Source organism: Tachypleus tridentatus, chromosome 6 (assembly GCF_004210375.1).
Source record: "Tachypleus tridentatus isolate NWPU-2018 chromosome 6, ASM421037v1, whole genome shotgun sequence".
Lineage (NCBI taxonomy): Eukaryota > Metazoa > Arthropoda > Merostomata > Xiphosura > Limulidae > Tachypleus > Tachypleus tridentatus.
This window is the reverse complement of record NC_134830.1, coordinates 85,626,649-85,654,089: the sequence shown is the minus strand read 5'-3', so window position 1 is coordinate 85,654,089 and position 27,441 is coordinate 85,626,649. Positions and strand designations below refer to the sequence as shown.

Genomic DNA, 27,441 nt, shown 5'->3' with positions numbered 1-27,441 from the left:
TTATGTCATTTGTACAAAAAAATAATTATTTATAATGAAGTATTTTTGCTAACAATTTGTCCATGAATGAATCAATCATGTTTTTACTACTCCAAGAGCAGAGATTTTTATTAAAAATACTTCTCATTCTCAAAAATCTCTACCTTCATTTTTATAATTTTTAAAACCTCCTTAGTAAATATGAAACTTTTCAGAGCAAACATTTGTATTTCATCAGTTATTACCTCTACCCTAACAGTATATTATATTCTTCACACAGTAAAAAATCAGAAATGAAATTAGCAGATTTGCCTTATTTTTTTAATCATTGTTCACAAGATTTTAAAGGACTTCTCTCGAGTATTTCAACTGCTTAGTATTTCATGTGTATTTTCTGTGTGCATTTTACTGTCTACAATTGAAGTAGAAATCCACTAAAAATGAGGCAGTAAATCGTCAATTGTGTCAGTGGACTGTTTATGTGATACCATAATATGATGCCTTCAAAAGCAAAAGGATAGTCAACTTGACGACTTCTCTGAGAACAGGATATCTAAAGTAGCTGGTTATATATCTTAGAGTGTTTACTAAGAACTTTAACTTTAATAATCACACTGCACTTAGAAGTTGTGAAAATGTTTATGCTGAAAACAGAATGTGGAACTTATTGGCTTATGGATGTATCACAAAGTGTTTTACAATAAGAATTCTCCAGAGCAATAATACTGCACTTTGAATCTCTCAAAATGCGTGTTATACAGTTCAGTGCCAATACAATAAAACTGCAATTCTTGGAATGTTGGCAATCCTTCTGAGATGTTAGAAATTTAGTAGTATACTGTATAGGTGTGAAGTCCTACTTCTCTTTCAGCAAAGTGATTCAACAACCAATAAACATTTAGATTTCAAATCCAGTTATTGTTCTGCAAGCATAGAAATGCAGTCATGCACTTTACTATGGCTATTTCTCTACACTTAGTTGCAAGATGTAGACAAATTCATACAAAGCAAATCCACACTACTTAAAGTATATTTCTTGCAACTGACTTTTTACTTAGAAGTAAGTAATTATTATTTATAACACATCTGGAACCTCAGTTCAATAGTTTTAGCATATAATTATTTACCAAAACACACTGCAGCTGTTTCTGTATTTTAGCATAAAATGTACTGCTTCTGAAATCCGTGATACACATTACAGAATGTATATATATGAAAGAACTAGCACACTTATACATATAATAATGTTACACAATGAAGAATATGTGATGCATAATATATGTCTAATGTTTTTCCTTCTAGAAATAAAAGCTAAAATAAAACTTGAAGTAAAAAAGAAAAAGATACTCAATGAGGAGAAGATGCAGTTTTTACTTCAGAGAAAAGTGGTAGTCTGTTGCGGAAATCGTCAGTTTAGGACGTTGATACTTCAACTGCTACGCACCTTACAGAATCAGTGTATAAAACAGAACCAGCACTTTTTGATTCTGTCTTGTCCTATAGACAGATCAAGAAGTAGCTCGAAGGTCTTCATCAGATGAAGGTGTAAAGGAACCGCCCAAGCCAGGTACACCTGGATAAGCTACACCATCACAATCACAGAAAAAGAGGCAGGACTAGAAAAGGGTGGAGTTGCAGTGTGTACTAGAACTGTTCCTGCCCAACAGGAGAGACCTCTTGCCTACATTGATAGCTGGACTTGGGAACAGATCATCAGGGAGGAACAAATAAACATACTTCCATTCAACAGAAGTGAACTTGTGTCCAGACAGGTCACCTCTTTCCAAACTACAGGTGCCACTAAAAAAAGAAAAAATCAAATGGACTGATGCTACAAATTCTGAAATGTTAGCATATTTATGTTTAATAGCGTGACTAAAGCCTTATCCTTCTCTTTCTGACTATTTGTCTACCTATCTTCCTTTCCATAATCTTTGGTTTACTAACATATTTTCTAGGGACAAGTGTTTAGCTATCCACACCTACTTACATTTCTATAACAATACTAATGTTCTTCCTAGAACTGACTGACCGTAACTATGTTAAAATTTTTAAGTTTAGTCTATCATAGACCATCTTTAGTTGTCCACTACTTCCCTATGACAGGCACAAAATACAGAATTGGCTTCTTCAGTATTTACCAAACAAATCTGTCAAGCAGGGAATCAAGCTGTGAGTGGATACTGTCTGAAATTTAAAATATACACAGACAAAGAGGGGCAAATGGCAGCTACAACTCTAGCAGACAGTGTTGTTATGGGACTGATGGTCAAGTACATCAGACTAGAACACTAGGCTTTCATGGGCAACTTTTACTTTTCCCCTTGTTTATTTGACAAATAAATTGGAAATCTATCCTTGTGGGACATGCAGGAAAGACAGACTGTAATTCCCACAATAACAGATAGGGTAAACATATTTTTTTTAAATGTGGACCTCTGACAGCAGTGAAGGTGACTGACAAATAAGGCATTTATGCATTATGCTCTAATACTGTGACAACAGTGACTAGAAGAGGGAGGGATGGTGAGGTCAGAAAGTCTCACTTAATTGTGGAATACAACAAGTTTTTGGGAGGGGTGGACATGAATAACCAACAGTTAAATTATTCTACTGGACGAATGGCAAAACATTTTTATCAAAAATTGTTGTTTTTTTACTTTTGGAATTTACAGTTGTAAATGTTTATATAAAATATTAACATTATATATAAACAACAGGCCAATCAGCTGGCATTATCTCAGATGGCATTCAGAATGGACCTTGTCAGAGCTCTTATTGAACCTCTATTTCAAAGCAAACCAGATCCTTCTGGTATACCACTTTCAAGAACTGTGCAGGACTCATCACCTCTGAGACTTACTCAAGTCAGACAGTTCTCAACAACTGTTGACTGAAGTCATAGGAAGAGAAGCAGATTGTGCCTCCCAGAAAATAAAGTAACAATCAAACAAATTGTGTAATGAATTTCTTTGTGTTAAACATTTTGAAGAGTATCACATTTATGTTGCTCTTCAAAGAAGTTCATTTTTTACCTAAGTCTGCTCTTTTCCCTTGTTTACATTTTGTCTAAATATTTTAATGTTTGTAATTCAAATTACAACAGTGGTTACTTTTTACATTAAATTTTGACTGAAATATTTTGTAAAGTTTTCTTTTGTTATTCATACAGCAGTTATGATCCCTTCCATGTAGGAAAATCAGCTTACAATGTCTAAAATATTTGTAGTAAACTTACATTCATTGACAAAGTTTTTACTGTGCACAACATTAGTTATGTTTCTTTCCATTCATTCTGGTTTTTCCTCTTATCATCATATGAACACATTTTATGTCAGAATGTGTATAATTTGGTATTAATTTGTGCACCTTGTATGTGCATTATTCATTTTAGCAATGTATATCATTTATGCATAATTTATTCTGCAGACATCTGCAGAGCACTGCATCTTAATAAATTGTTATAAACATTTTTATCTTCAGTTTTTTAGGTGCTAGTATTGCATAATTTGCTGGTGTTTTACCCTAGTTTAGACAATTAGAAGATTAATACAAGTTCAGCAGACATACCTTTATGGGCCTAAAAAGTCAAAGTACAAATCTCTATCTATAATACCAGTATTTTGCTACGTTATAGGGAAATTTCAGCTTCCATACATACAATACCAGACATGATATATATATATATACATATATCATGTCATCCCGTAAGTAATGTCAGATTTTATGTTCAGAAAAAGAGAAAGAATTTCAAGTGCTTTTAAATGCTATTTAATCAATAATGTATGATCTATTATTATTAATTACTTCCTGCCAATGATTCACGAGCTTTTGAATGCCACTTTTATAAAATTCTTGGGGTTTGGAAGAAAATAATGTAGAGAGAATAGTTTTGACATCTTCACATGTTCCAAGCTTTTTTCCATCAAGGTAGTTCTGCAAACTTCGGAATAGATGATAATCAAATGGGGCAAGGTCTGGAGAATAAGGAGGATGTGGAAGTTTTTCCCAGTCTAGCTCTTCAATCTTTGCAGATGTGATCCTTACTGTATGGGGTCATGCCTTTACAATTGATCAAAATGGGCCTCTTTTTTTTCAGTGCAACATTCAAGTGCTCTAACTACTGAAAATAGAAGTCTGATGTAATCATTACATTGAGTGGCAGCAACTCAAAGAAGATCACACCAACAATATCCCACCAAATGCTTAACAAGACTTTCCTAGGGTGGGGATCCATTTTACCTGCACCGAGCCATTGTCTGTGGCACTTCAAATTTTTTATAAATATCCACTTTTCATCTTCAGTCACTAACCTGTCTAAAAGAACTGAGTTACATTCATGAAAGTGCAGAGAAGTCCAAATGTCCACTCTTGCTTTAAGGTTGGCTCCTGCCAAATCATGGGGGACCCATTTACCAAGTTTTAACACCTTTCCATGCAGATGACAGTGAACTATTGAATGGGTTGAATTAAGCTTTTGTGCTACTTCTTCAACTGTTGCAGCACAATCTTCATCAAGTGCAGCCAGCAGCAAGTCATTATTAAATTCAACAGGACAACCTGAACATGGCACATCACTTAAGCTGTAGTCACCTGATCTGAACTTCTGAAACCACATTCAACATTTCTTTTCACTGAGAGACTCTGCACCATAAACACCTTGAATGTTTCATTTAGATTCTTCTGCACTATTGCCTTTTTTAAACTCCTAAAACATTATATGCTTAATGTGCTCCTCAGACACATCCATCTTCATAAGGGTTTTTGATTAATGATCTGAAAAAGTAGAGTTGGGTTAGTTTCTTTTATTTGTCTAAACATTTTTATAGATGTCCTACTACATGTTTCAGTCATTAAAGCCTTCAACAAAGCTCTTTTCAGAGCAACAAGTTATTCATTACATTTCAACAGTTCAGGCAAAATTACAATTTTCTCCCTCAAGCTGTTTACAAATAGCTATAAGATTTATGTACATAAGTAACTGCTATTTCTATTGGTTATAATCTCTTAGAAAAATAAAAGTATATGCAACTAGACAAAAAGTAGAATGTAAAAGTAGCAGAAAACAAACTACTAAATTGGCTATATATACTTATATCTCAACAAATCAGAGGTATGAGGTTCTTATTTTTAGTGATAACTTGTCAATATTTCCAATCTGAGTTTTTAATTCATTACCTACTGCACACATTGAGTGGAAAAAATAGTTAATTATAAACAGAACAATAACACAACAGGAAATGTTATGCAACATGCAAAAAATTATATTTATAATTTTTTCTTCGTATTTTAAACTACAAAATTAAAACAGACAATATTAAAATTTGAAATATAACCTTCATTTTGATGTGAATCCATTTAACATAAGTAATAGCATAGCTGTTTAATAAAATTTTGAAAATAGCCCTCTAAAATATCATGACATGTGCCTTTTGACCTTCTAGTAGCAGAGGGGTTAAGCCATTAATGCATATAGTTCAAGAGGGAAGGAGGAAAATCAAGAGAAGAATCCAAAAAACACTAGCATAGGTTGTGCAGCTCCTCCTGAAAAGATTGTAAATGTGCAAGACCCAAAAGGAGATGTCCATCCTAAGAAACCACTTCACCCAATGCATAAGAACCATGCTAGCAGTAAGATAGTTAACTATAATGGTGTGAATATCAGAAAGCTCTAAAGAGGAGAACAGATGGTCCCAACACACACACTTGTGTAAAAAGACACTTCCTAAAGAAAAGACTGTTAGGTAGGTATATTATGACCATCCTGTTTGGTAGGATCTAACCAAAGCCAGACACCCAAGTAGTGGTGTAAATCTCCACCTGACAAAAGATGTACAGAACTAAAACAAGTATGAAGAGAAAGGCATAGAATTGGTACTAAAGTATATGGTGAAGGAAACCTAAAACAGTATCCCAAAAGATTAAAAATAAGAATGTGTCCCATGGGCATTCTCAATCTTGCAGAAACTATCCATCCAATTGTGATGAAAGATGACGTATCAAAATGAGAAGCATCAAGAAGTGATTGAGGCAGGATCAATCTATCCAGAACTGTAATCAATATCAAGCATATATGAAAAATGGAGAAACCCATAGGTATGACAAGTAAAGGATGTGAAAGTGCCAGACATGGAACATGAATACAAGTGACAGTGTCACAGAATGAGACATAAAAGCCACTAAAATATATAGTGCCATAGAAAACCCATTTGATGTTGTTAAATGCACAGAATTTAACCCCCCAAAAAAAAAAACTGGTAGTAAAAAAGAGCAAACAGTAAGTCTCTATTAGAAGTGGATAGTAAAGAAATGATACAATATAACGTTCTACCTTAGAAGAACCCAAAAACAAAGAAGCTACATTTGAAGGGAAAGAACTGAAAGATGAAAAATGCTCCAACAATAGGGGAAGGAGGAGCAAGTGTCCCATGAAAAATCCCACAGATATAAGTAGAATGCCTGAGAAAGGAAGTGAAAGGTAGACATTTCCTGTAGGAGAATCAGTAAAGTAAGACAAAGCTGGAAAATTAGGTGAGGGATAAAATGGATAGGATGAACAGAGATTGCCTCCCATACAGGCAACGGATTCTATGTACATTGAATCAAAAAGAAAATCTGCCTGATGGTAAGCAAAGGTAAATAAAAACCAAAGCTTGTTTGTATCAAGCAAGGCATACAAGTACTCTCTCCAAAAAGAGAGATAAAAGTGCTCATCATGAAACAATGTCTGAAGAACAAGGGTAAAATTATACTGTAAAACACATCTATAAAATGCTGAACTAAGTCTAGGAGTTTCCCCTGTATAGACTTGGGTTGTCAAGCCATAATCAGTTGGAGGAAAACTGACTAAAGCTAGATAATCCTAATTGGGTTTGGCAGTTACAGGAGGGAGACAAGTAACAGTAGAAGGTAGAGTAGACCATAGCCCTCAGGGGTCCACACAAGCTAAAATAATTGTAAAATGTATAAATTATACAGAAATGCAAAAATAAAATAGTCTCTAAAATGTGAATTTAACTAAATGTATAGTGAAATGAGCATGTATTAGATGTTATGTGTTAAAGAAAATACGTTAGTTGATGTAATTCTCAATTTATCTGTAAAATGAATTATGTGTAAATTAAATAAGACAGACACTTGTTAAGCTTAATCATGTTGCGCAGGGTAAAGTATATCAATTAGCTCTAAATTAAATGTACCAAACCTAACAATAAGTAAATACAATATCAGAAGAAGTTTGTGTGGACCCTGGCTTAAGGGGTCCACATATTTTAAGATAATATTAAAAAGTATAAAAAATAAATAATAACAAAAGTGAAACAGATGTTATATTATGAAATCAAGCAAGAGCATACATACATGATGTATTTAAGAAAAACAATAGTTAATGTAATTTTCAACATACCTGTAAGATCAATTACAATAACAAAAGCCTAATCCAATATTATAGGACAAAGGATACAAATAACCTCTCATTTCAAATCTAACCATGACTGTGAATATTGACCAATCTAATTAAACTTATGTTATTGAACCCAAATAACAACATATAATAATATTTTTAAAAAAGTCAAAAATTATAACTGTATAACATCTCATCTTTCCAAAATTAGCAGACTGTTTTTCAAACTTTGTGAGCCCTCAAACTTGAGTCAAGGCCCAACAATGATGAGCTCATGAAAATGTTTTCATAGAACCAATGAAGTGATAACTGCAAATTCAGAATTTATTTTGAATAATAAATTTTGGATTCTCAGTTACCACTTCAGAGGTTATATCTTCTAATCTGAATGCAAGAATCAGTTACACCATGTAAAATGAGGGATGCATGGGAGTGGAATGCTAGAGGTAAGTGAAAAAAAAAAGTTTTGAAAATACAGGGCAGCATTGAAAAATTATATCTACATAGGTGAGTGGAAATAAGGTACCTTGTCAGAGAATAATAACAAAATAATATTTGAAATAATTGTGTTTGACAGTACAGTGTGAATGTTTCTACACTGGTGTTACAAAATAATGTCTTCAACAGGTTTAAAGTTCAAGATAACAATTCACTGGACTGAAAGTTTTCTTTCTAAATTTGTTTTAATTATTTAATTAGGATTACAAATTTGAGGTGTGTAAAAGCAGCATTTCAGAGTTATCTCTTGTCTGCCACATGTCAATGCCCTGGAGCTCCCTCATTCAATACCAAAAATAATTTGCTGGGCCAAATATAATTTCAAACAAAATTCAACCTAAAGTACAATTTTTATGTGCAGAATAAAAAATGGACTAATGTATAGAAATGATTTATTCTTAAAGAAAGCTGTGGGTTATAATGAAATGAGTCATAGAGTGTGCAAACTAAATGTCATAAATTACTGTACGATAAGACTAATTACCAATTTTTAAGTTCTTGAGTACTCTGAAATTGGCAACAGCTGCATATTATAGAAAGCACCCAAGTATAAAAGATGATGCCATCCACTACGCTTGGGTGTTTCCTACAATAGGCAGTTGATGCCCATTACAGTGTACTAATTATAAATGCTTTGCTTAAACAATATACCAAATAACTTTGGTGTTTTTTGTTTTTGTTATTGGTTTAAGTTCATTAAATAAAACAACAAAATTCTAGTATTGAAACCTGATGATAAACTATTAAAAGAAGTCTGATACAGATGTGAGAATGATGGAATAAGCTGCCTTCCATCAATATTCTGTAGGTTTCTAAGATGCAAAGTTACACAAGAGCACGCTACTGCTGCTTTTAGGCCCCTCTATTTACAAATCCTAATGAAATAATTACAAAAAATTAGGAAAAAAAAAATCTGCAATCAGTAAGATTTTCATAATGAAATTTAGACCTACTGAAAACATTTTGTTAGTGCTGCAGATGTCATGTGCCTGTCTGTGACTTCTGATTATTAAGTTTGAAAATCACATTTTTTAAATTTGTCTTTAAAGCATTATCTTGTAACAAATGAATTTTACACAGTGTTCAGTGGAGCTTAAATTAAACTTACAGTTATAATCATTAATTATAAACTGCTTTCACAGAATACAAAATTCAGAACTGAAGATTCTAAATGATTGATAAGGTTCTTTAAAACAGTTGGTGAAATTATCATTAGTTTGATTCCATTAAGTTACATAAAGTGGAGATAAAAGTTAATGTATATATAATGAATCTATGTCAATATTAATAAAGAGTGGAAAATGCACAAACCAATTTAACTATTACCAGTGTATTAATACCAGATAACTGATTTTTAACTTGCATGTATTTATTATACAAGGGTTAAGTACTTAGGCCTGATTAACTGACCCATATTGGTTCTTTAGCTAAATATTTGTGTAAACTTCTATTAATTTCATTGACACTTGTAACAAGTTTAATGACAGAAATACTAATCAGAATATGAAAGCAAAAAATACAAACTTTAACAATTTTTCACCCAAATGTTCAATCTTTATTCCACATCTTAAGTCAAGTTGATGAAGCTGGTTTAAAGGTTTATCATGTACTGGTAAAGACAAAAAAGGTAATTCTTCACATTTTCCTAGTATTCTTTGTGAAGCTTGATAACAACATCCCTCTTGAATTAAAGCAGATGCTGTGCTAAAGACCAAATTGAATGTTAAAATTAGAAAAAAACTTATTTCATCTTGACTTCATTTGGTATTCTTATGAGCAATGCAACAGATAGTTACACAACTGTTTAAAAGATCAAATAAAACATAATGCATATTGTATATTACACAACAGACGTAATAAATTTCTTAAGAATAAATAATATTATAAGAGAAATGCACGGTACATTCGTTACTAGATATACAAGATTGTTCAGTTTGAGTTATTATTTAGTTTACCTTGCAATTAAATATTTAATGACCATTTAGTTTTCTTAATAATAATGTTAAAAGTTACTTATTTTAAAAGCAATGGTTATAACAAATTTTGTTATGTAACCCTGTACAACTTCTTTTTGTATGCAATTTAACTATTGTAATAGGCTTTAACAATATTTTTGACATCATCTTACTCAAAGCTTCTAAGTTTTTCTCCTTATGTTTAACATTTTTGTTATTAGAAGGTTATACATTTCTGAATTTTCTCATCTCATGTTATAAACATATGCAGATACAGAAAGAAAGTTAACTGTAACAGACAATATCTAAAGTGAGTTTCAATCTGTATTGTAACAACAGAGACAAAGAATAATAATGTGTATTATCAACTGGCTTCTAAAGTGATTGAACGAGCCTGTGTGAACTTTTGCCAAAAAGGAGAATTATTTAAAACTGTAAATTAAACTGTTAAAATTTTTGTTATTAAGTTAGGTGTTATGATGCAACTGAAATTAGTATTTTGAACATATATATAGATTTGAGACAGTATAATCAGTTGCTAAATGCTCATACAGAGTATTCCAATCCAAAAATAAGTCATCTTTCAACTGAATGAGTATATTAATCACAACTCAAGTAACCCTTTTGCAATAAGCTAAGTAAAATATATGAGTTCATCTACACATTTGCATGTTAAGTATCTGCACTATAATTTTTGATTCAGCATGTGTATCTTCACAAAATTTGGTAGACTTTCAGCAAAGATTACAAGTATCTTCTATAGAAAAAAAATCAGATTTTTATCGAAATATTTTTACTAATGATTTGTTTGTGAAAATAGTATTTTTTGTTATTAGTCTGAGTGCAGTGATTTCATGTTATGATTAAAAAATACATTTGTTTTCAGTAAGACTTTATATTTTGTTATTTTCTATACTCTAACTATGTGGGGTCTGTCACTTAACCAACTTTGCAACTACGATAAAAAATTAGGAAATAAATATGTAAATTATGCTTTTTTTGTGCTAGAATGAATATGTATTATAACACAAAAATATAAATGTTTAGTATAAGTAGCTTAAGTCTCATAACACTGTATATTTTTTATGACATTGACCTTCCAATCATATTGAGCTAACATTACATAACTTTTACTGATGCAGTGTACATGTACACATTACATATCCAGTAATATAAAACTGACCTTTAGTCTTTCCTGTCTTGGCTGTGTTTTAGTGGACTAGTATTGTGTAATATACAATCATATTTCAATTATTTTACATTATATGTATGCATATAGATTATTACTATTTAGAAATAAATTATTAAACTTATTTTTCTCAAAATACAGATCAATAAATCAATAAGTAAAGAAAACAATTATCTCTTCTTACTACAACCTTTGAACTTGGATGCTGCTAGACATAGGTTGCTAAAGCCTTTTAAAATTTCACGTGTGGAGGATATCAAACAATTTTTTTTAGGTTTTATACATACAGTTGAATAACCAAAAAATCATAAAATACTACACTGATACCATGGAATTCCATTCTAAATTATTACACTATGATGTACTTAGAATTTAAAAAATATGAAACTTCAAGCAGACTAAAGACACATCCTACATCATTGAAATCTTAGATCAAATAAACAAGGTAACCTTTTCAAAGATTAAATTGGCTGAGAAAACCACTCTGGGGACATTCTAAGCTGTTAATTGATCATTCACATGTCATAGACTAGTAAGAGTGCATAAGGAGCCATTTCAAAAAAAGGAAAGAGTTGAATGGGGCCACCATGTTTGATTCAGTACATAAGCTATACCTAAGCAAAATAAAAAAATATGAGGTTCGTATTTTATATTCTAGCTTGTCAATGTTAGTAATTTAAGTTCCTAATTTGTACAAAATTATAGACTTAGTATTTTGGCATCACATATCTCTAATTTTAAACAGTGCTGCATTCAACATAGTATGTGGCTCACTAAAATCTATATCTAGATGTGTTCTTTAAATATTCACTTTTAAATTAAGAAATTAACTCATATATACTATTAAAGTTTGAATTATAATCTACAATTTGATTCCAAACTTATTGACATAAATCATAAAATAGTAGTTCAATAAAATGTTGAATGCAAGTCAACAAATGTGATAGCATGGCCTTGGCAGATGGTGGCAAAAGGGCTGAAAACAAAAATTTGAAATTCTATAACACAAACACTATGAAAAGGTAGGTATTTGTTCATCAGTTTGTCTTTAATATGTGTTAATCTCACTAAAATTGACACCTACTGACAGCAGAAAATATTATCAAAAAGTAATTCATGTGGATAAAGTTTCTTTAAAATATAGTTTTATGAAAATAAATTATTTTGCAAAGTATTTTCTTGCAGTCACATATATACCAACTAATTTACGTAATATGCATTTAGAACCATTTTGATCTAACCTTTCTGGAGCTCTTCTTCACTCTCCTTCTGTTCAGTGTCTAGTTCTTGAATCATAGTAAAATAATCATACCAAAAAATTTTGAAAATTTCTTGAATCTGATGATGATTCAAATAAGTAGCTGGCAGAAATGGCTTCTCTGGTTCTTGTCTGTCAAGCCATTCTTGCATGTCTTCCCTGATGCATTAAAACAAACTTTTAGTACTCTAAAATCAACTGGAAAATAAGTAAAGAATGCATATTCATTTAATATACTGAAGTTATTCCTATCATTATGCATTCTAAAATTTTTTCAACAATAAACAAAGTAACCAATAAATAAATGTTCTTTCACATAGACTCAAGATCATGAATTTACATATTACTGTAATGAAGCTACGCAACAATTTATTGTTTTGAGTATATGAGGGTGTTAAAAATGTAGTGTTTTAAACATACTTTAACACAATTTTTTGCATAATGAGGATATAATAAATTCAGGTAATTCTCATAGGTTCCCATGAAAATTAAAATTAGATTTGTTTAAAATATCTAATACAATAATAAATATCAATAATTTACATTGTGATAATACAGAAAATATGCTGTGTGTAACTTTTGTATCGATGTGCTGGTTGTTCAGGATTAATCATACCTGAAAACTAATTGAGATGTTATTCTAGTAACTTTGCATGATTCCAAACACAGGTTTATTAAGATACACATCTTCAATACCTTAATATAAGTTAATAAACACATTGCAAGTTAACATCAACAACTATCAAAGTGAAATATACATGTAAGAGCCAAACCTTCTATAATTTTCTCATTGCCTGTTACATTTTATCATTTCATAGTTTGTAGAAGGTTCTAGGTCTCAGTTAGGCCAAGTGAGCATATGTTAGAAAAAATAAGTTAGATTGAGTGATTGTTGGTTTAACCATAATGAGCAATATTTAAGTGAGGTTCACAGTTTAACAGAAATAAGGAGAATAATTTGTCTTGTCAAAGGGTGTTCTAAAGTAATTGAACTAGCCTGTGTGAACTTTCAACACAAAAGAGAATTACTTAAAGCTCTGAATACTACTGTGACAACCCACAGGTTAAAGTAAGTGAGCTACATGATAACAGTAGAAAAAAAGTTATTTCAGTAGTTGTTAAATTACTTCTATATTTAGAGAAATCCTACATGAGTGTTTAGTCAAATTTTATATTGCTACAGATAACTAGCACATTAATAACAGGAAGTTCATGTATTATGAATTTGACAACTTTCTTTTAAAGTGTTGTGATTAGTCCAGATATAAGTAATGCAGTAGATCTCAGGGCTCACGCTGTTGCTCGCCATATTCGCCAAAGGCTATTATTTTTGTTTTTTGGCGAAGAAAAATTGTAATTGGCGAATATACCGTCGAAACACTGTTTGTTTACAAAATGCTACATTGGTTCACAACATCAACGTTTTTTTAATGCAAGAATGCGGTAAGCAGATAAAAATCAATAACCCGTCTGCATTCATGCAAGGTCATGGTCAGAATCGACAAATGTGTGAAAAATTGTTCAATCAACAGCAACCTAACGGCTTGACGCGAATAACTCATTTATATGTGGTTGATTAGCGGCTCTATAATTAAAGGACGACAACGAAGATTGTGATGGCTTTCACACGTGTAATTACATTATCTAATGGTGCAAGTTTAGTTTGGTGATGTTTGAGTGATGATATATATTTTATTAAGCAGGGCTCTCACTAGAGAGACTTGGGAGAAGTGGTCTCCCAAAACAGACCAAACCTCACCCTTAGTAAGCTCAAGGAAAAGTCATCTTATACAGATTATATTATAGAAGAAAAGAATGCTATTGACTGTAAACTTTTCCATAATTTTGTAATATTAGAGCAAAACTTCTCCCTGGTTTGCAAGTCTAGAGAGACCCCTGTTTAGCAGCATGTAATAACAATTACTTTTAATTTAGTGACTCGTCTTCCCATGTCATTATTGTAATGATTTGTGTGTGAAAAACATTGAACTTTGTAACTGTGAAACTGTTGTTTTATAATAAATTTGATAAATGATAAATTCATTGAAATAAAATGTATGATAAGAACTTAGTTGTCATTTATTCTTTGACTGTCTTATCGTATGTGACTGGCTGGAGGGTTGGATATGGATCAAATCTATCTGGCTAAAATTAGCTACCAAAAAAATCATTTGGCTAATAGCCTGGCTACAGAAAAATTTAGTCCAGGGTAAGCTGTGGATCTGATATACTTGTATGTTTATGATAAAATTAATTTTATGAACATTACATCTTGCAACTGAAAATAAGTTATTTCAGTGGACTTAGACATGATTAGGTAGAGGAGAAAAAAGGTTTTTATTATTAAGCCAAAAATCATAGTGCATAGCTAATTAATACAAGTGACATTCCTCAAGGTTCTGTGCTACTTCTTATATTCAATAACTTCATTGATAATGCAATAAGCAGTAAATCAGTTAAGTCTGCAGGTGATACTAAATTCAGAATTATTTCAAACTGTACAGATGATACTTTAGTTTTATAGAGATTTGGACTATTTGATTACCTGAGCTAACACCCTTATAAATGCTTTTTAAACTTTAAAAAATGAGATTATGCATACTGGTTATAATAACATTACTCTTAATGCCCACTAGGAAAACTCAAAATAAAACTGATAAGGAAAATGATCTGGGCACAAATGGCAATATACATTAGCTAGTATTACAATATGCATGATTTTAGAGTGTATACCAGTGCTATACACTAATGTAAGTCTTTATAAAAAAAAACAAAAACTACTATATAGTCTTTATAGCTAAACTTACAAACACACAGTATAGATCTATTTTACTATATCTCTCACTGTCTTTGTTTTATTTGAACTACATTGTAGACATCTATTTATAAATATTCCAAATGAGACCTAGAATTTTTCACATAGTATAAGATATTGTGATGTAATAATACTTGAGAAAAACGTAGAAGATTCAAGTAACATGATACAATAATACAATAATTGCCAATTTATGACAATCAAACTACATAACATATTCACACAGTTATGTACTGCTTCTAAAAATAATTAAACTTATCAATTGTACTATACTTAAATTAAAACAATTGTGCATATCTAACAGTAAGCCCACCTTTAAGAAAAATATTTAAAATATTTTCTATACTGTATACAAAGATTGTTTTCAGTTGATGTACAGAGTCTACTCATACAGTCTGCACAAACAGTTGCAGTCCCCTTGATGGCTTCAAAGCAGGTCAGCTTCTTGTCAGTTGCTTACCTTGTGTCCAAAAAAGTTCACCATAGCATAATCAATCTTGCAGTTAGATGGTCTGATGATTAGGCCTGCTGCCCTCACTCTCCCAAACAGCTAAGTCTTTTTAGGTGATCTTCTCATCTGGCTGTGTGGGTCAGAATGTCATCCACCTAATGGTCAATGTTGGTGGTTCTTTGCAACATCTTCCTCATCATGCACTTGAATGTCACTGTTGACTTCACTAACCCATTTAGTGTCGTCTTAAACTGGTAACATTCATTTAGTGTTGCAAAGGGTATCTTCTCTTTCAATTCTGCCTCTACTGTGATCTTCTAATAACTACTACTAAGGTCGATCTTGGAATAAAATTTGCCCTGTCTAGTTTAACCATGATGGAAACTGGGTTACCTATACATAAAACTTCATCACAAGTTTCAGCTTTGAGTAATCTATGAAAAAGCAGTTTAAGCCATCACTCTTCTTCATGATTATCACTGGTGAACAGAAAGCTAAAACTGAAAGCTCAATAATTCCAGCTTCTAACAGTTCTTCAATTTTTTGCTAGATCTAGTCTTTCATTGCATAAGGTATTTGGTAGGGTTTTATCTTGACTGGATCCATAGTGGTAGTCTCAGTTTTGTGCTGCACAAGGTCTGTCTTGGTTGGTCTATCTGTGAAGACATCTGCATATTAGCACAGTATATATTGTACACTTCTTCGGCTTACCAATCAGTTCTTCAGTGATGTTATGTCTTTTTACATCTCATTTCCACCCAGCAGTCTTAAGCCTAATTCATCTTCATCTTCTGTAACAAAGTCAGTCTTTTTGTTCTGCAGCTATAAAAGATAAACCTATGATATCCATATGTGCCTCAAATAACTACATCAATTAGGTCTTCTTCTTCATCAAAGTACTTCTTTACCATCCACTTTCACCTTATAGTCCATTCTGTTGGTCACTTCCTATCGGGTAAGTGTTGTTGTTGTCTGTGGGTAGCAGAACCAAGACCATCTGTGAGACCTTGAAATGTTATTCCTTGGCCTTTTGTCACAGAAGTACTTCTGACAGCTTTGAGCTAACTACTAACATTCTCAAGCGAGTTGACAGGTCTCCTCCAGTTGTTTTCTGAGGTCTAACATATACTAATATGTGTTCCTCACATCTAATTCTTCTTCTGTTGTTCACAGTTCTTTCAATATCTGCATCAGACCTCATACTGTTCTTAAATACAATAACTCGTTGAGTGAAAATCCTACACTTGCTTGTGGGACTTCTCATTAAACAAATGATATTACCTTCAGGTAATTATCCCAGTGACATGATCTCTCTTGGCATAAAGTCTTTAGCATACTTTTTAAGACTCTCCTGATACCATCAAAAAGTCCATTATATCTTGGGTTGTATCTGATGGTAAAGAGTTGCTTAGTGGTGATGAGTCTGCACACTTCTTACATGAGTTCTGAGATAAACTGGGTCCCTCTGTCACAAAAACTTCTTATGGAAACCCTACCTTCTCCATCTCTATCGTCAGCAATGATATGGCTTCTGGGTAATGTGTTGCATAACTGACTCCTGTTAGCATGTAGTAGTTACCCTTGTCAAATAGAAGTGCTAGTGGTCTGACCAGGCTACCTTCCATCTAGATATTGTCCTTTAGCAGATATCACATCACCAGCAGAATCTGTTCACATTTCCCATAGTCCCTGTCCAATGCAAATTGCTAGTTATTCTGTCCACCATCTTTTCTCTTAGGTGACCTCTCCCAACTGACTCATTAGCCAACTTCATCACTTGAGTCCAGCATTTTGTTGGCACTGATGTGTGACTTCTCCAATAATACTGCCTTAATAGATCTGATACAGTGCTCCCTTCCAGTCCTGTATTCTGAAAGTCCTTTTCCCTTTGGTTTTGTGTTTGACTTTCTCTCTCAGGCAACATCACATGTTGTAGCATTTCCCTTCCAAAGTAAATACATCATGTACATCACTGTTACTATATGACAAAGAGTACTGTTAAAAATAGTTTGTAAATATTATCACACAGAAATAACAGTTTTACAAGGACAGCAGAGTACTGGTTCACCATTATAAAGCTTAGAGTCACACCTCAATTATCACATACCTTAACTAGCTAGAGAATGAAATTGGTGTTCATACCATTTCACATGTATACACGCCAGCCTCATTGCTGGATGCAGCACCTATGGATTTCTATCAGATAAGATTGTTGAAATTGACCCTGAGAAAATGTTGTCCTCATACTCTACTTATTTTGAAAAGTATGCAGGAAGAAGTAGTAATGCTAAATTTAGATAAAACACCTTTACAACCTAACAGGTGCTGGGTCTCTTTGAAACAATGTGTTTAGTGTAGCTTACTTAAAACAAAATGTTGAATTGTTCAAAAGGTTCAGAGAAAAATCTACCAGGGTCATCAAACAAGGATCACCTAAAATCTCAACATGCTTTGATGGAAGAAAGGAGCATTTGGGAAAAATTTATATTTTATTATTATTATTATAGATTTTAAATCCATATCTTCATGTAATATATTCTAACAACCCTGCAGGCTATAAAACTACAAATCATACAAGTTTGAATCATAAAAGAAACCCAACAACAAAAGTGCTTTTACAAAAAGACTTTCCAAAGGCACATGGGTTATTGAGTTTTTCTCTGATGCTAACTTTTTCTGTTGAACCCACATGCTTTAGAATACCATGAAAATAAACAAGTTTCAGATATGGATAGCTCACATATAACTATTTAAGGCAGTGTTGCTTTTCTAATGGTGGTTAAACTATGAAATAGTATTGTTTTAGGTGTGGTATAAGCTGAAGCATTAAAGCAGTTTAAGAAGAGATTGAATGAGTATTTTACGATTAAGATTATATGTATAAAAAGGGTGTTTCTATGAGTATGTAGTTTGTAGTACAAAACAGGAGTAGCTTCAATTGGGCAAATGTACCCTTCTTATTTCCTGGAAATGAATTGAAATAAAAAAAGTAATATTATACTAATAAAATAAAGGCAGCCACAAAAACACAAATTTCACAAGAAGACATCCTTTTCATTATGTTTTTATACTAATGTGCATAAAACATGTAATTTTAATCTGTGAGATATGATGTATACTCTGTATTATTAAAGAATAGGTTATTTATGTAAAATTATGGCAAACTGTATGCAAAATATTATAAAACTAAAGAAAAGTAAATATGTTGGATTAACATTCTTTAATACTTCTTATGCACTTCTGAATTATGTTTCATTAGCAATATTACCTCAAAAGCTATAACGGATCTACTATTTTCTCTTTAAAATCTAATCTGCTTTCATCAAACTTCATCATCATTTTAAGGATTTCCATAGCATCTTCACCCCACAATTCCTTCTTATACATAGTTTTATACCAATTCTCATGATCCATTCTGGAAGCTTGTTCTTGAAGCCTTATATATTCTTTGGTCCAAACTAATTTGTGTTGTTCTTTATATGTTACATCTTTTCTTTGTTGATTTAGTGTCTGTAAGCTTCTTGCTACTTCCAGTAACCTCTTCTCATTTCTCTTTTTAGATAAAATCTTTTCATGTTCTCTAGCCCAGTCTATTTGTGAAAATGTAAAACAATATGATTTTGGATATGCAGTGTCCAAAGTTGAAGATATTTTGCATGAATCCTCTTCCATTGACAAATTCATTACTTGAAAAAAGAAACGATTATTTGAAAAACTAATTCAACTAATCAAACTACTTATTTTTGTTTTAAAGATTATGTAGTTAATATAAAATTTCAATTTTACAGAATAAGGATTTAGTTGGCCCAGTTAAGTTATTCCCTTTTCTAATATGACAATACCCCAAGCTACATATAGAAAACTTTTCTTGTATTCAGTCCTTATCTCTAAAATACTCATCCACTTTCCTCTTAAAACCTCTCCACTGTTGCAACAGCATTACACCTACAGACAGACACTATTCCACAAATTAACTTTCTTGAAACACAAACCTCCCCCTCCTCCCTCCCTACAATCCCAACCAATATGTCTAAATCAACTATGATGTTTATTGTTATATAATCATTATATAAAGCTTTGATCACATTACATAATTTCTCATTGACATCATCTGCCTGATAACATGTCCTATAGGTTCTATGAAATGCTAATTAAGAATTTTCTACACTTCAAACTCCTGACTGTAACCTAAATAAACTGAATCTCTTGACTATTTGTTTTTGTCTTCAATCTTGTCCTTTGTGAAAAGTCAGTCTACCACCTTCTTTCAAAAAATCTATCACTAGTAAAGCCTGTGTCCTGGAAATTCAAAATAATTTTAATTATCAATATTTTCCAAACCTAACCAAGCTTCAGTGATTATCACTGTATACTCTTTCAACTTGAGCCCTAAATGTTAACTTTTTCCCTGTCTGAAAATGCATCACAGAAAGATACTCACTTCTCCACAGAACAATTAGCCAATGCTTCGGTACTACTATCAAACTCTTGAAATAGTTTTCACCCCAGCACATAATAACATGCACCATACTAATCTGTCTTTCTAAGCAACATCACACCACCTTCACCTGTAGGAGAGTAACAAAATCTCTTTGCACACTATTCCTCTTGAGCACTTTGGGTAAACCAAAAGTTTATTCTTGACAAGGCAAATACACACACAAAAAGTGGAAAGATAGGGTAGATAATTCTGTAGGTATGTATGGAAAATGCTAATTTTAGCTTACAGTACTTACCTCTCCACAGTACAATTAGCTATAATTCACACTGGATATATGGTGAAGGGGTTGGCATTAAAAAAGAAATTAAAAATATGACCTTTTCTAAACAACCACTAATACTGACACAGAACTACTTGCAAGAAATGGATATAATCTCTTAACAAGAGGAACTTTCCATAGCACAAACCAAAGAGAAATTATTTCATGAGCAAAAGGCACTTTATCAATATTCTGTGCAATGAGTTATCACAAATAAGCTGCAAGATTTGTCATGTTAATGGTTATTTAAATAATCTTTTTTGTTGTTGTTGTTGCTGATCCAGTATGATTTGAAAGGCAAAAATATAGATGTTACAAAAGTAATCTTAAGGAAAACTCCATTTCAACAGTGAGCACCAACAAGGAGTAAACTGACCTACAATTTCTATTATCCCTTACATGATGACAATACTCAGACACAGAGGTATTCAAGTATAAGAGACTATTTCATGGGTTCTTATGCTTCCTTCTTCTAATATTTGTCTTAAGTGATTTTGTTACTATTTCTCTGGATGTTATATTAAAAACTTAAATCTTAACAAACATCTAGATAAGAAACTGAATGGTGACTGAAAAAGACAGATAGTCCAATTTGGGTTGGAAGGAGCAATCAAGAAATAAGTTCAATCTACACCTGAGGAAAAGGTTGTAAAAGGTGTCTGAGGTAAAAGTACTAAAGCACCATGTATCACAAATGAGGAGGAGAAGAAATACAGTGTAATAAAAAAAATGATACAGGGAGCAGGTGGTCAAAGTTGGAATGAAGGATTTTTGAAGACTCTGAAAACAAAACCAAGATTTCATTCTTAAAGAGGAACTAGAAAAGGAGGGAAACTGATTAAAAAGACCCTGAAGAGGTCCATTAGAACTGGAGAAAGAAATGTAGATGGCTAAGGAAAAGACAGAAGATCATAGACAAATCCTCTCTTATTCTGGTATCATAAAAATGGATAGACCCCAAAGAAAAATATATTAGGAAGAGCTAGACGAGAAGGAAGACAGTGGTGGATGCACCAGTGTAAAAAAAACTCTGCAAAACTGCCCAGCACATAAGAGAATAGACAAAAATAATACTCCACGATGAAAGAGGTAATGGCTACTGAAGTGTAAAATCTTGACTGAGCTAGTTAAATAGGATGACAAAAGAATTGAAGCCTAGCATTGTGGAAAGTCTAAATCATATCAGTAAGAAAATTTCCATAACAGGAACAAATCTACTGATACATAACACAATGTAAAGGCCAATTTGTTGAAAGGATCTGATGAGGGCAAAACAGTCATTCCAACATTATGTTTAGAGCTTTAACCTCATGAATACTAACAAACAGAAGTTATTGTCAAGGGTCCAAATGAATAATTCTAGAACAAGATAGCAGAGGTCTTTAAAGTGAGCATCTCTATGTCAAATTATATGGGAAACAACACTAAGGTTGTATAAACAGATAATAAAAAGATGTACGTATAAACATAATTGAAAATAGTAGAAGACCCTATGAACTTGCAACATTTCAGATATGTTGATGGACCTTTCTACTGGATATAAAACACCAGAGTGGCGAAGATGTGCAGAAATGTGTCTCACCTGGTCAAGAGTTATCTATAAATAGATGAAACTCTGGGTGATATGGAGAGAAATGAGTCCCTAGCATGGAAAAAGAAACAAAAAACGTTTGTTTCAAATGTGTGGGGGGCATTTTGTGAAACTGGGATATAAAATGGAGTATTGTCCAAAAAGATAATAGTAACAGAGTTATTTTCTGTTTTTTTATATTATATCAATGCAAAACATTCACCAAATAAGTTATATCAATATTGAAATTACAATCTTTAAAATTTTCAAAGATCTTGTTGAATACTTTCAACAGAACTAGCTTGCCATATTACAGTTTGCACAATATCTAAGTATCAACAAAATTAATGAAAGAGCAATAACACTAACATCAATAACACTCAGAGAAACTAAAAGAAAATAAACTAAATTACTGATTCAATGAATGATACAGTATAAATTTTAGTTTAAAATGTATCCAGTTAAAATGTCCTGGGAAAAAAAGCAGGAACAAAAATATGTTAATGTTATTTTTATCAATAAAAATAAGAACTATGTAAAATAAATTTAGTATATTATCTGTACCTCTTTGTAACGGCATAAATATTTGTTGTTGCAGCAAGTGTTGTTGTTCTGAATTAAGCACAATGCCACTCAATGGGCTATCTGTGCTCTGCCCACCACAGGTATTGAAACCCGGTTTTGAGCGTTGTAAATCAACAGACATACCGCTGAGCCACTGGGGGGCTGCAGCAAGTGTAATGTCTATATATTAATTCCTTATTTCTTACAACTTGTACAAATATTAACTTTGCAAAATATGGCAATATCAAGAATGCCCCCCTTATTATAAAAATTCCTGTTTTGGCATACAAACAAAATAAACATTATCATAGTATTAAAAAAAAAACATTCTGAAGCATAATTGTGCTTGCCTCAGGAAGAAAACACATTACAATTCTAGGAAGGACTTTTTTTCTTTCATCATAGCTACACCTACTCTGTGGTTAACTTTCAAATTATCCTTGTTGACCAGTAGATAACAAGAACTTCCTTGTTTTTCCAATAAAATATCCCTGCATTGATCATCTGCAGAAATAAGTTGCTGGCAGAATAGTTTCTATTCCAAGTGATCAAGTTATTCTTAGAAGATGTGACAAACAACTATATTGTTAAGATAACTTTGTTTAATAGAATTACAAATCAAGGCCTTAAGTTTTCTAATGGTGCTGAAGCTCTTTTCAACTTCAAGAAAGTAGGTAGGAACAACTAATGACAACCTCACAAAGGCTTCTACATGATCAAAGGTCATGGACCTCAGGGAACATGTTCTTCAAAATTGCTGCAGTTTCAGTGCTGGAACTGTAGGTGTATTTTGAAATGAACATAGCTGACTGCACACATAATAACTTCATGGTTAACCCTAGGTAGTGGTACATAATATTGTCAGTCTCTTTGGTAAGAAGAACTCACTCCAATTCTTCAAGAGTCTGTAGGTCTCTCTGGTTAAGAACTCTCTGAACTGTACATTTAAAGTTTGTATTACTTCAAAGGAGATGTTGGTACATAGGCAACAGCCTCACTGATAAAGCACTTGAATGGTTTTCTCATGTCTAGCATTTGAATTGGCTGGACATTCAAGCAGCTGATTAATCCCATTGCTTGACTGTATGTTTTACTAAAGCTTTTCTTTGTATTTTGTTTTTTTAAGAAAGGTTTTGATACATGCCACTGCAACAAGCATTTCAGCAATTATTTGTGCTCTCTTTTGCAAAGAAATGTTTAAGCACTCCAATTTCTCATCACTGCAGTGGTTAAAATTCATCTAAGGGCCATTTTTCCCTTCTAAAATATTTCCAGAAGTCCACTTGCTTTAATTGTTAAATTGGAGCATTAGCAGAGAAGTAATTTGCTCTGCAATATCTCTCACAATGGAATCGCCCAATAAATTCAGGATCTCATTTTGAATTTTAGAACATGTCTAATCCTGATTATGTGTCAACCACATATACAGTTTGAGAACATCCTCTAACTTAAACTTCAACAGCTGGCTTAGATTGCCCTCATTTTACTTATGACTTTTAAAAGCCAACCTTTGTTATATCAAAACACCACATTGTACTCACAATCTTCAACAGGCAATATTTTGCCACACATTGCTATAACACCAATGCAATAGAGAGATGGATGTCTACTGGTCTTGCTTGATGAACATCAGTTGTCACCAATACCTTATGCAAATAGAAATTAGAATGCTTTGCAACCCTCTCTACAGCTTTTTTCAAATTTCTAGATCTTGAGAATACAAATGCAGTTTGTAATTTTCCAAAGCAGTAACTTTTTGTCTCTGATAGCTCTTCTGCATCAAAAGCATAGCATCTCTTTAAAACAAGGGCTGTAGCAAAACCTGGAAAAAAATTCCCTAAGGATTCTTACTTTGTCTTATTTCTTATGTTCATTTTCTTCCTCTTTGCTGCTTTTGACATTATCAGTAACTTATGTAAACTATATTCATGGTGTTAGAAGAACACATAGGTCCAAGAAGTATTGATAGAAATGAATAAAAACCCTATAACATGAGTGCATTTGAAAGGTGGACCTTTCTTCTTCAGGACCACATTTCAAAACTGAGCAAGTTATAGGGTTTTTATTCATTTCTGTAAACAAAAAATACACATTTAATTTCTAAGATGATAAACTCTTGGTTCACTGAACACTGTTTTAGTTGCCCAGGAAAAATGCTTTGATATATATAGATATATAATATAAACATTTATTTATACATTTCAATTCTCATAATCTTGAGCTTATAGATATTAACCTATGTTGAATCTTTTTAAGGTTTAATAAAGGGAAAAAACAATATTTAATTTTATCAACTAACTGTATTAAATAATAAAAATCATGCCTTCAAAAAATTCAAGGAACAGATTATCAATTAAACCAACACTTTTTGTACAGAAATTAAAACTAAAATCAAATACATAGAAGGTCCTACTGGGAGATATCAGGAATATTAACGTACAACCTACTGTTTTACAAAAATAGCTAGCTAAATGAGTACCTAACTCAGCAAAATGAAAATTAAAAATACGATGTTACTTTACTAACTCTTACAAGCGGAAGAGTTCTTAACTGTTCAGTCTCAGTTCTAAACAATTTCACCTTGAAATACCTTGAATTCTTGGCTTCTTCGAGTTCCTAGTTACATATAAATTTTCACACATTCATTCCACTTTGTTGATAATACAAGTTACATATTTATTTTCAGGCGTAAGTCTGTTCTCTTCAAAACTCAAGAACGAATAGTAACTTCATTTATATGTCATCACTGATTAGTAATTTTATTTATTTACATCCACATTAATTACACGAATGGAAATCCTTCCCCTGTACAACAAATTGCACAATATGTTTTCGACAATAACTTTCTCAGTTTCTACTTTTATAGTTGTATTCGTTTATGTCTTTATATAATGCCTTAATGTTCAATAAACTTATTCATTTAGTACTGTAAACAATCTCTAAAGTACACAACAACACTCATAACTTAAGGCTAAATGGTACTGTTGACTTAAAAATAAACAAAAATAAAAAACTTTCAAAAACTATAATTAAATTTCTACATCGAGTTTTCTAATTAATTTTGAAAACTATCTTTAATTTGTTGTTTTATACTAATACTACAGAGAATCACTTTTTACAAATAGATCCTATTGTCCCACATATATTATGTCAAATTTACAACAGTAAAATCGAAACACAATTTATTATTATTTCGAAACCATACATTTAGTTCATTCTACAGGTGATTTCTGTTTTTCCTTCCTTAGCTGACAATGACCAACTGCCGATCTGTGTTTGAGACATTGCATCCAAGTTTTGTCAAGACTAAAGCAGCTGCAACGTTACGCGACTTTCTACATCGTCCTAGTGCAAATTTCATTTGTTATTACAACTGGGTTTAAGTACAAGTATTTGAGAGGAAAATAGTTATTCCAAACAAATAATATATCCCTATATTACAGAAATGAGGGAAACAATCTACTGCCCCTTGTAAATTATGCCTGTGGTGCCCAGGGTCATGGGAGAATAAGTTGTCCATCACAATAGTAAGAAGTGAAAAGATAAAAGGTTTGGTTTGTTTTGAATTTCGCGCAAAGCTACATGAGGGCTATATGTGCTAGCCGTCCCTAATTTAGCAGCGTAAGACTAGAGAAAAGGCAGCTAGTCATCAACACCCTCCGCCAACTCTTGTGGTACTCTTTTATCAACAAATAGTGGATTTGACTGTAACAGTATAACGATTCCACGGCTGAAAGGGCGAACATGTTTGATGTGACGAGGATTCGAATTCGAGACCCTCGGATTACGAGTCGAGTGCCTTAACCACTTGGCCATGCCAAGCCAAGATAAAGGAAGATAAACGAAGAAGTGGATCACCGAGCATATAACATTGATCTGTCAAAGTCCACAGAAAGGAACACAAAAAAGAAGGGATTCTAAGAAAGGCCAGACCCAAAAGAAGCAGAATCTCTCATACGGGAAGTGACGAAGATACGAGTGCCTTGAAAACCAAGATATCTGTATCATGGATACTTAAATGAGAAGACTGACTTCATCCACCAGAATAATATGATAAAAACTCTCAAATGGATCAGATACTGAGTATGAGTCAATACCAACTTACAGCCTTAGAAAAGGGATCTGATTATATGCGATAGACTTCTGTGAAGGTCGCCCTTTGCACATTTGAAAAACAATAACAACAACTTATTTTAGTGTGGAAAAACAAATCTTTCCTCGAGTTTTATAGACATTTACTGCTTAACAAATGAACTGCTGATGCTAATTAAATACCAACTCAAAACCATCATTATTTACTTTCCAAATATGCAATAATCTCACACTAATCTCCTGTAAGTCAAATAAATTGATAACTAAAAACTAAAATATATTTTACTCCTAAAATAAAGGTAATATTGTTTTAATCTAAAACATGTAGCATTACAATCACAAATAAATGAGTAGCCAGTTAGCAGGGTCGGATCGTGCTTCTTTGCCGCCCCTGTGCAGATTCAGATCACTGTCACCCACATACAGAGACACCTTTGTATGTAATGTTGCGAGTTTGTTTACATGTGGATTTCCAATTTAAATTCAGATGAAATCACACGCATATAATATTACTTGAAACGAGTAAAAACATCATACTACGATCTAACAGTAAAGCTAATCAGTAGTAATAATATCAGATTATAACAATACTAGTAGATTATACAAAGACTTGTTATACAAACCATTGAAGCCAAACACTACCTTCGACACAAGTGAAATTAAATTATAGCTGTTTGATATAAAATATTCATAAGCACATAAAAACATTAAATTAAAATCTAATACAAAAGTAGATAAACACCAATATTACTGAAGTTTATGTTAATATACAATATTATGCAAAAGTATTAGAAGAAAGTCAAAATGAACGTTCAAAGAACAATGGAAGGTAAATCACAGGCAACAAAAACTCAGTGGAAGTGCTTACGTTCTGCAAACAATTAATATTTTGTGTGTTCTCCTTGTGC

The 27,441-nt window shown here is 32.3% G+C and overlaps 1 protein-coding gene across 19 annotated transcripts; it reads right to left on the bottom strand.

The window, feature by feature from the left end:
- Nucleotides 1-1,438: 1,438 nt before the first annotated feature.
- Nucleotides 1,439-25,801, bottom strand: LOC143252950 (uncharacterized). Of its 19 annotated transcripts, none has more exons than XR_013029262.1 (6): nucleotides 25,032-25,496; nucleotides 19,989-20,115; nucleotides 18,816-19,233; nucleotides 12,265-12,440; nucleotides 9,420-9,583; nucleotides 1,439-4,755 (listed from the first exon to the last, which is right to left on the bottom strand). XR_013029262.1 is itself a non-coding variant. In XM_076505880.1 (6 exons), exons 4-6 carry the CDS (start codon nucleotides 12,431-12,433, stop codon nucleotides 4,716-4,718), a joined length of 384 nt encoding a protein of 127 aa, XP_076361995.1. In that variant the 5' UTR covers nucleotides 12,434-12,440; nucleotides 18,816-19,233; nucleotides 19,989-20,115; nucleotides 25,032-25,457; the 3' UTR covers nucleotides 1,439-4,715. The 19 variants fall into 19 exon arrangements, 9 of the variants coding, with proteins under 9 accessions (XP_076361995.1, XP_076361996.1, XP_076361993.1 ...); XM_076505880.1 differs by having other exon boundaries at nucleotides 9,404-9,578; nucleotides 25,032-25,457; XM_076505881.1 differs by lacking the exon at nucleotides 18,816-19,233 and having other exon boundaries at nucleotides 9,404-9,578; nucleotides 25,032-25,458.
- Between the last annotated feature and the right edge of the window lie 1,640 nt (nucleotides 25,802-27,441).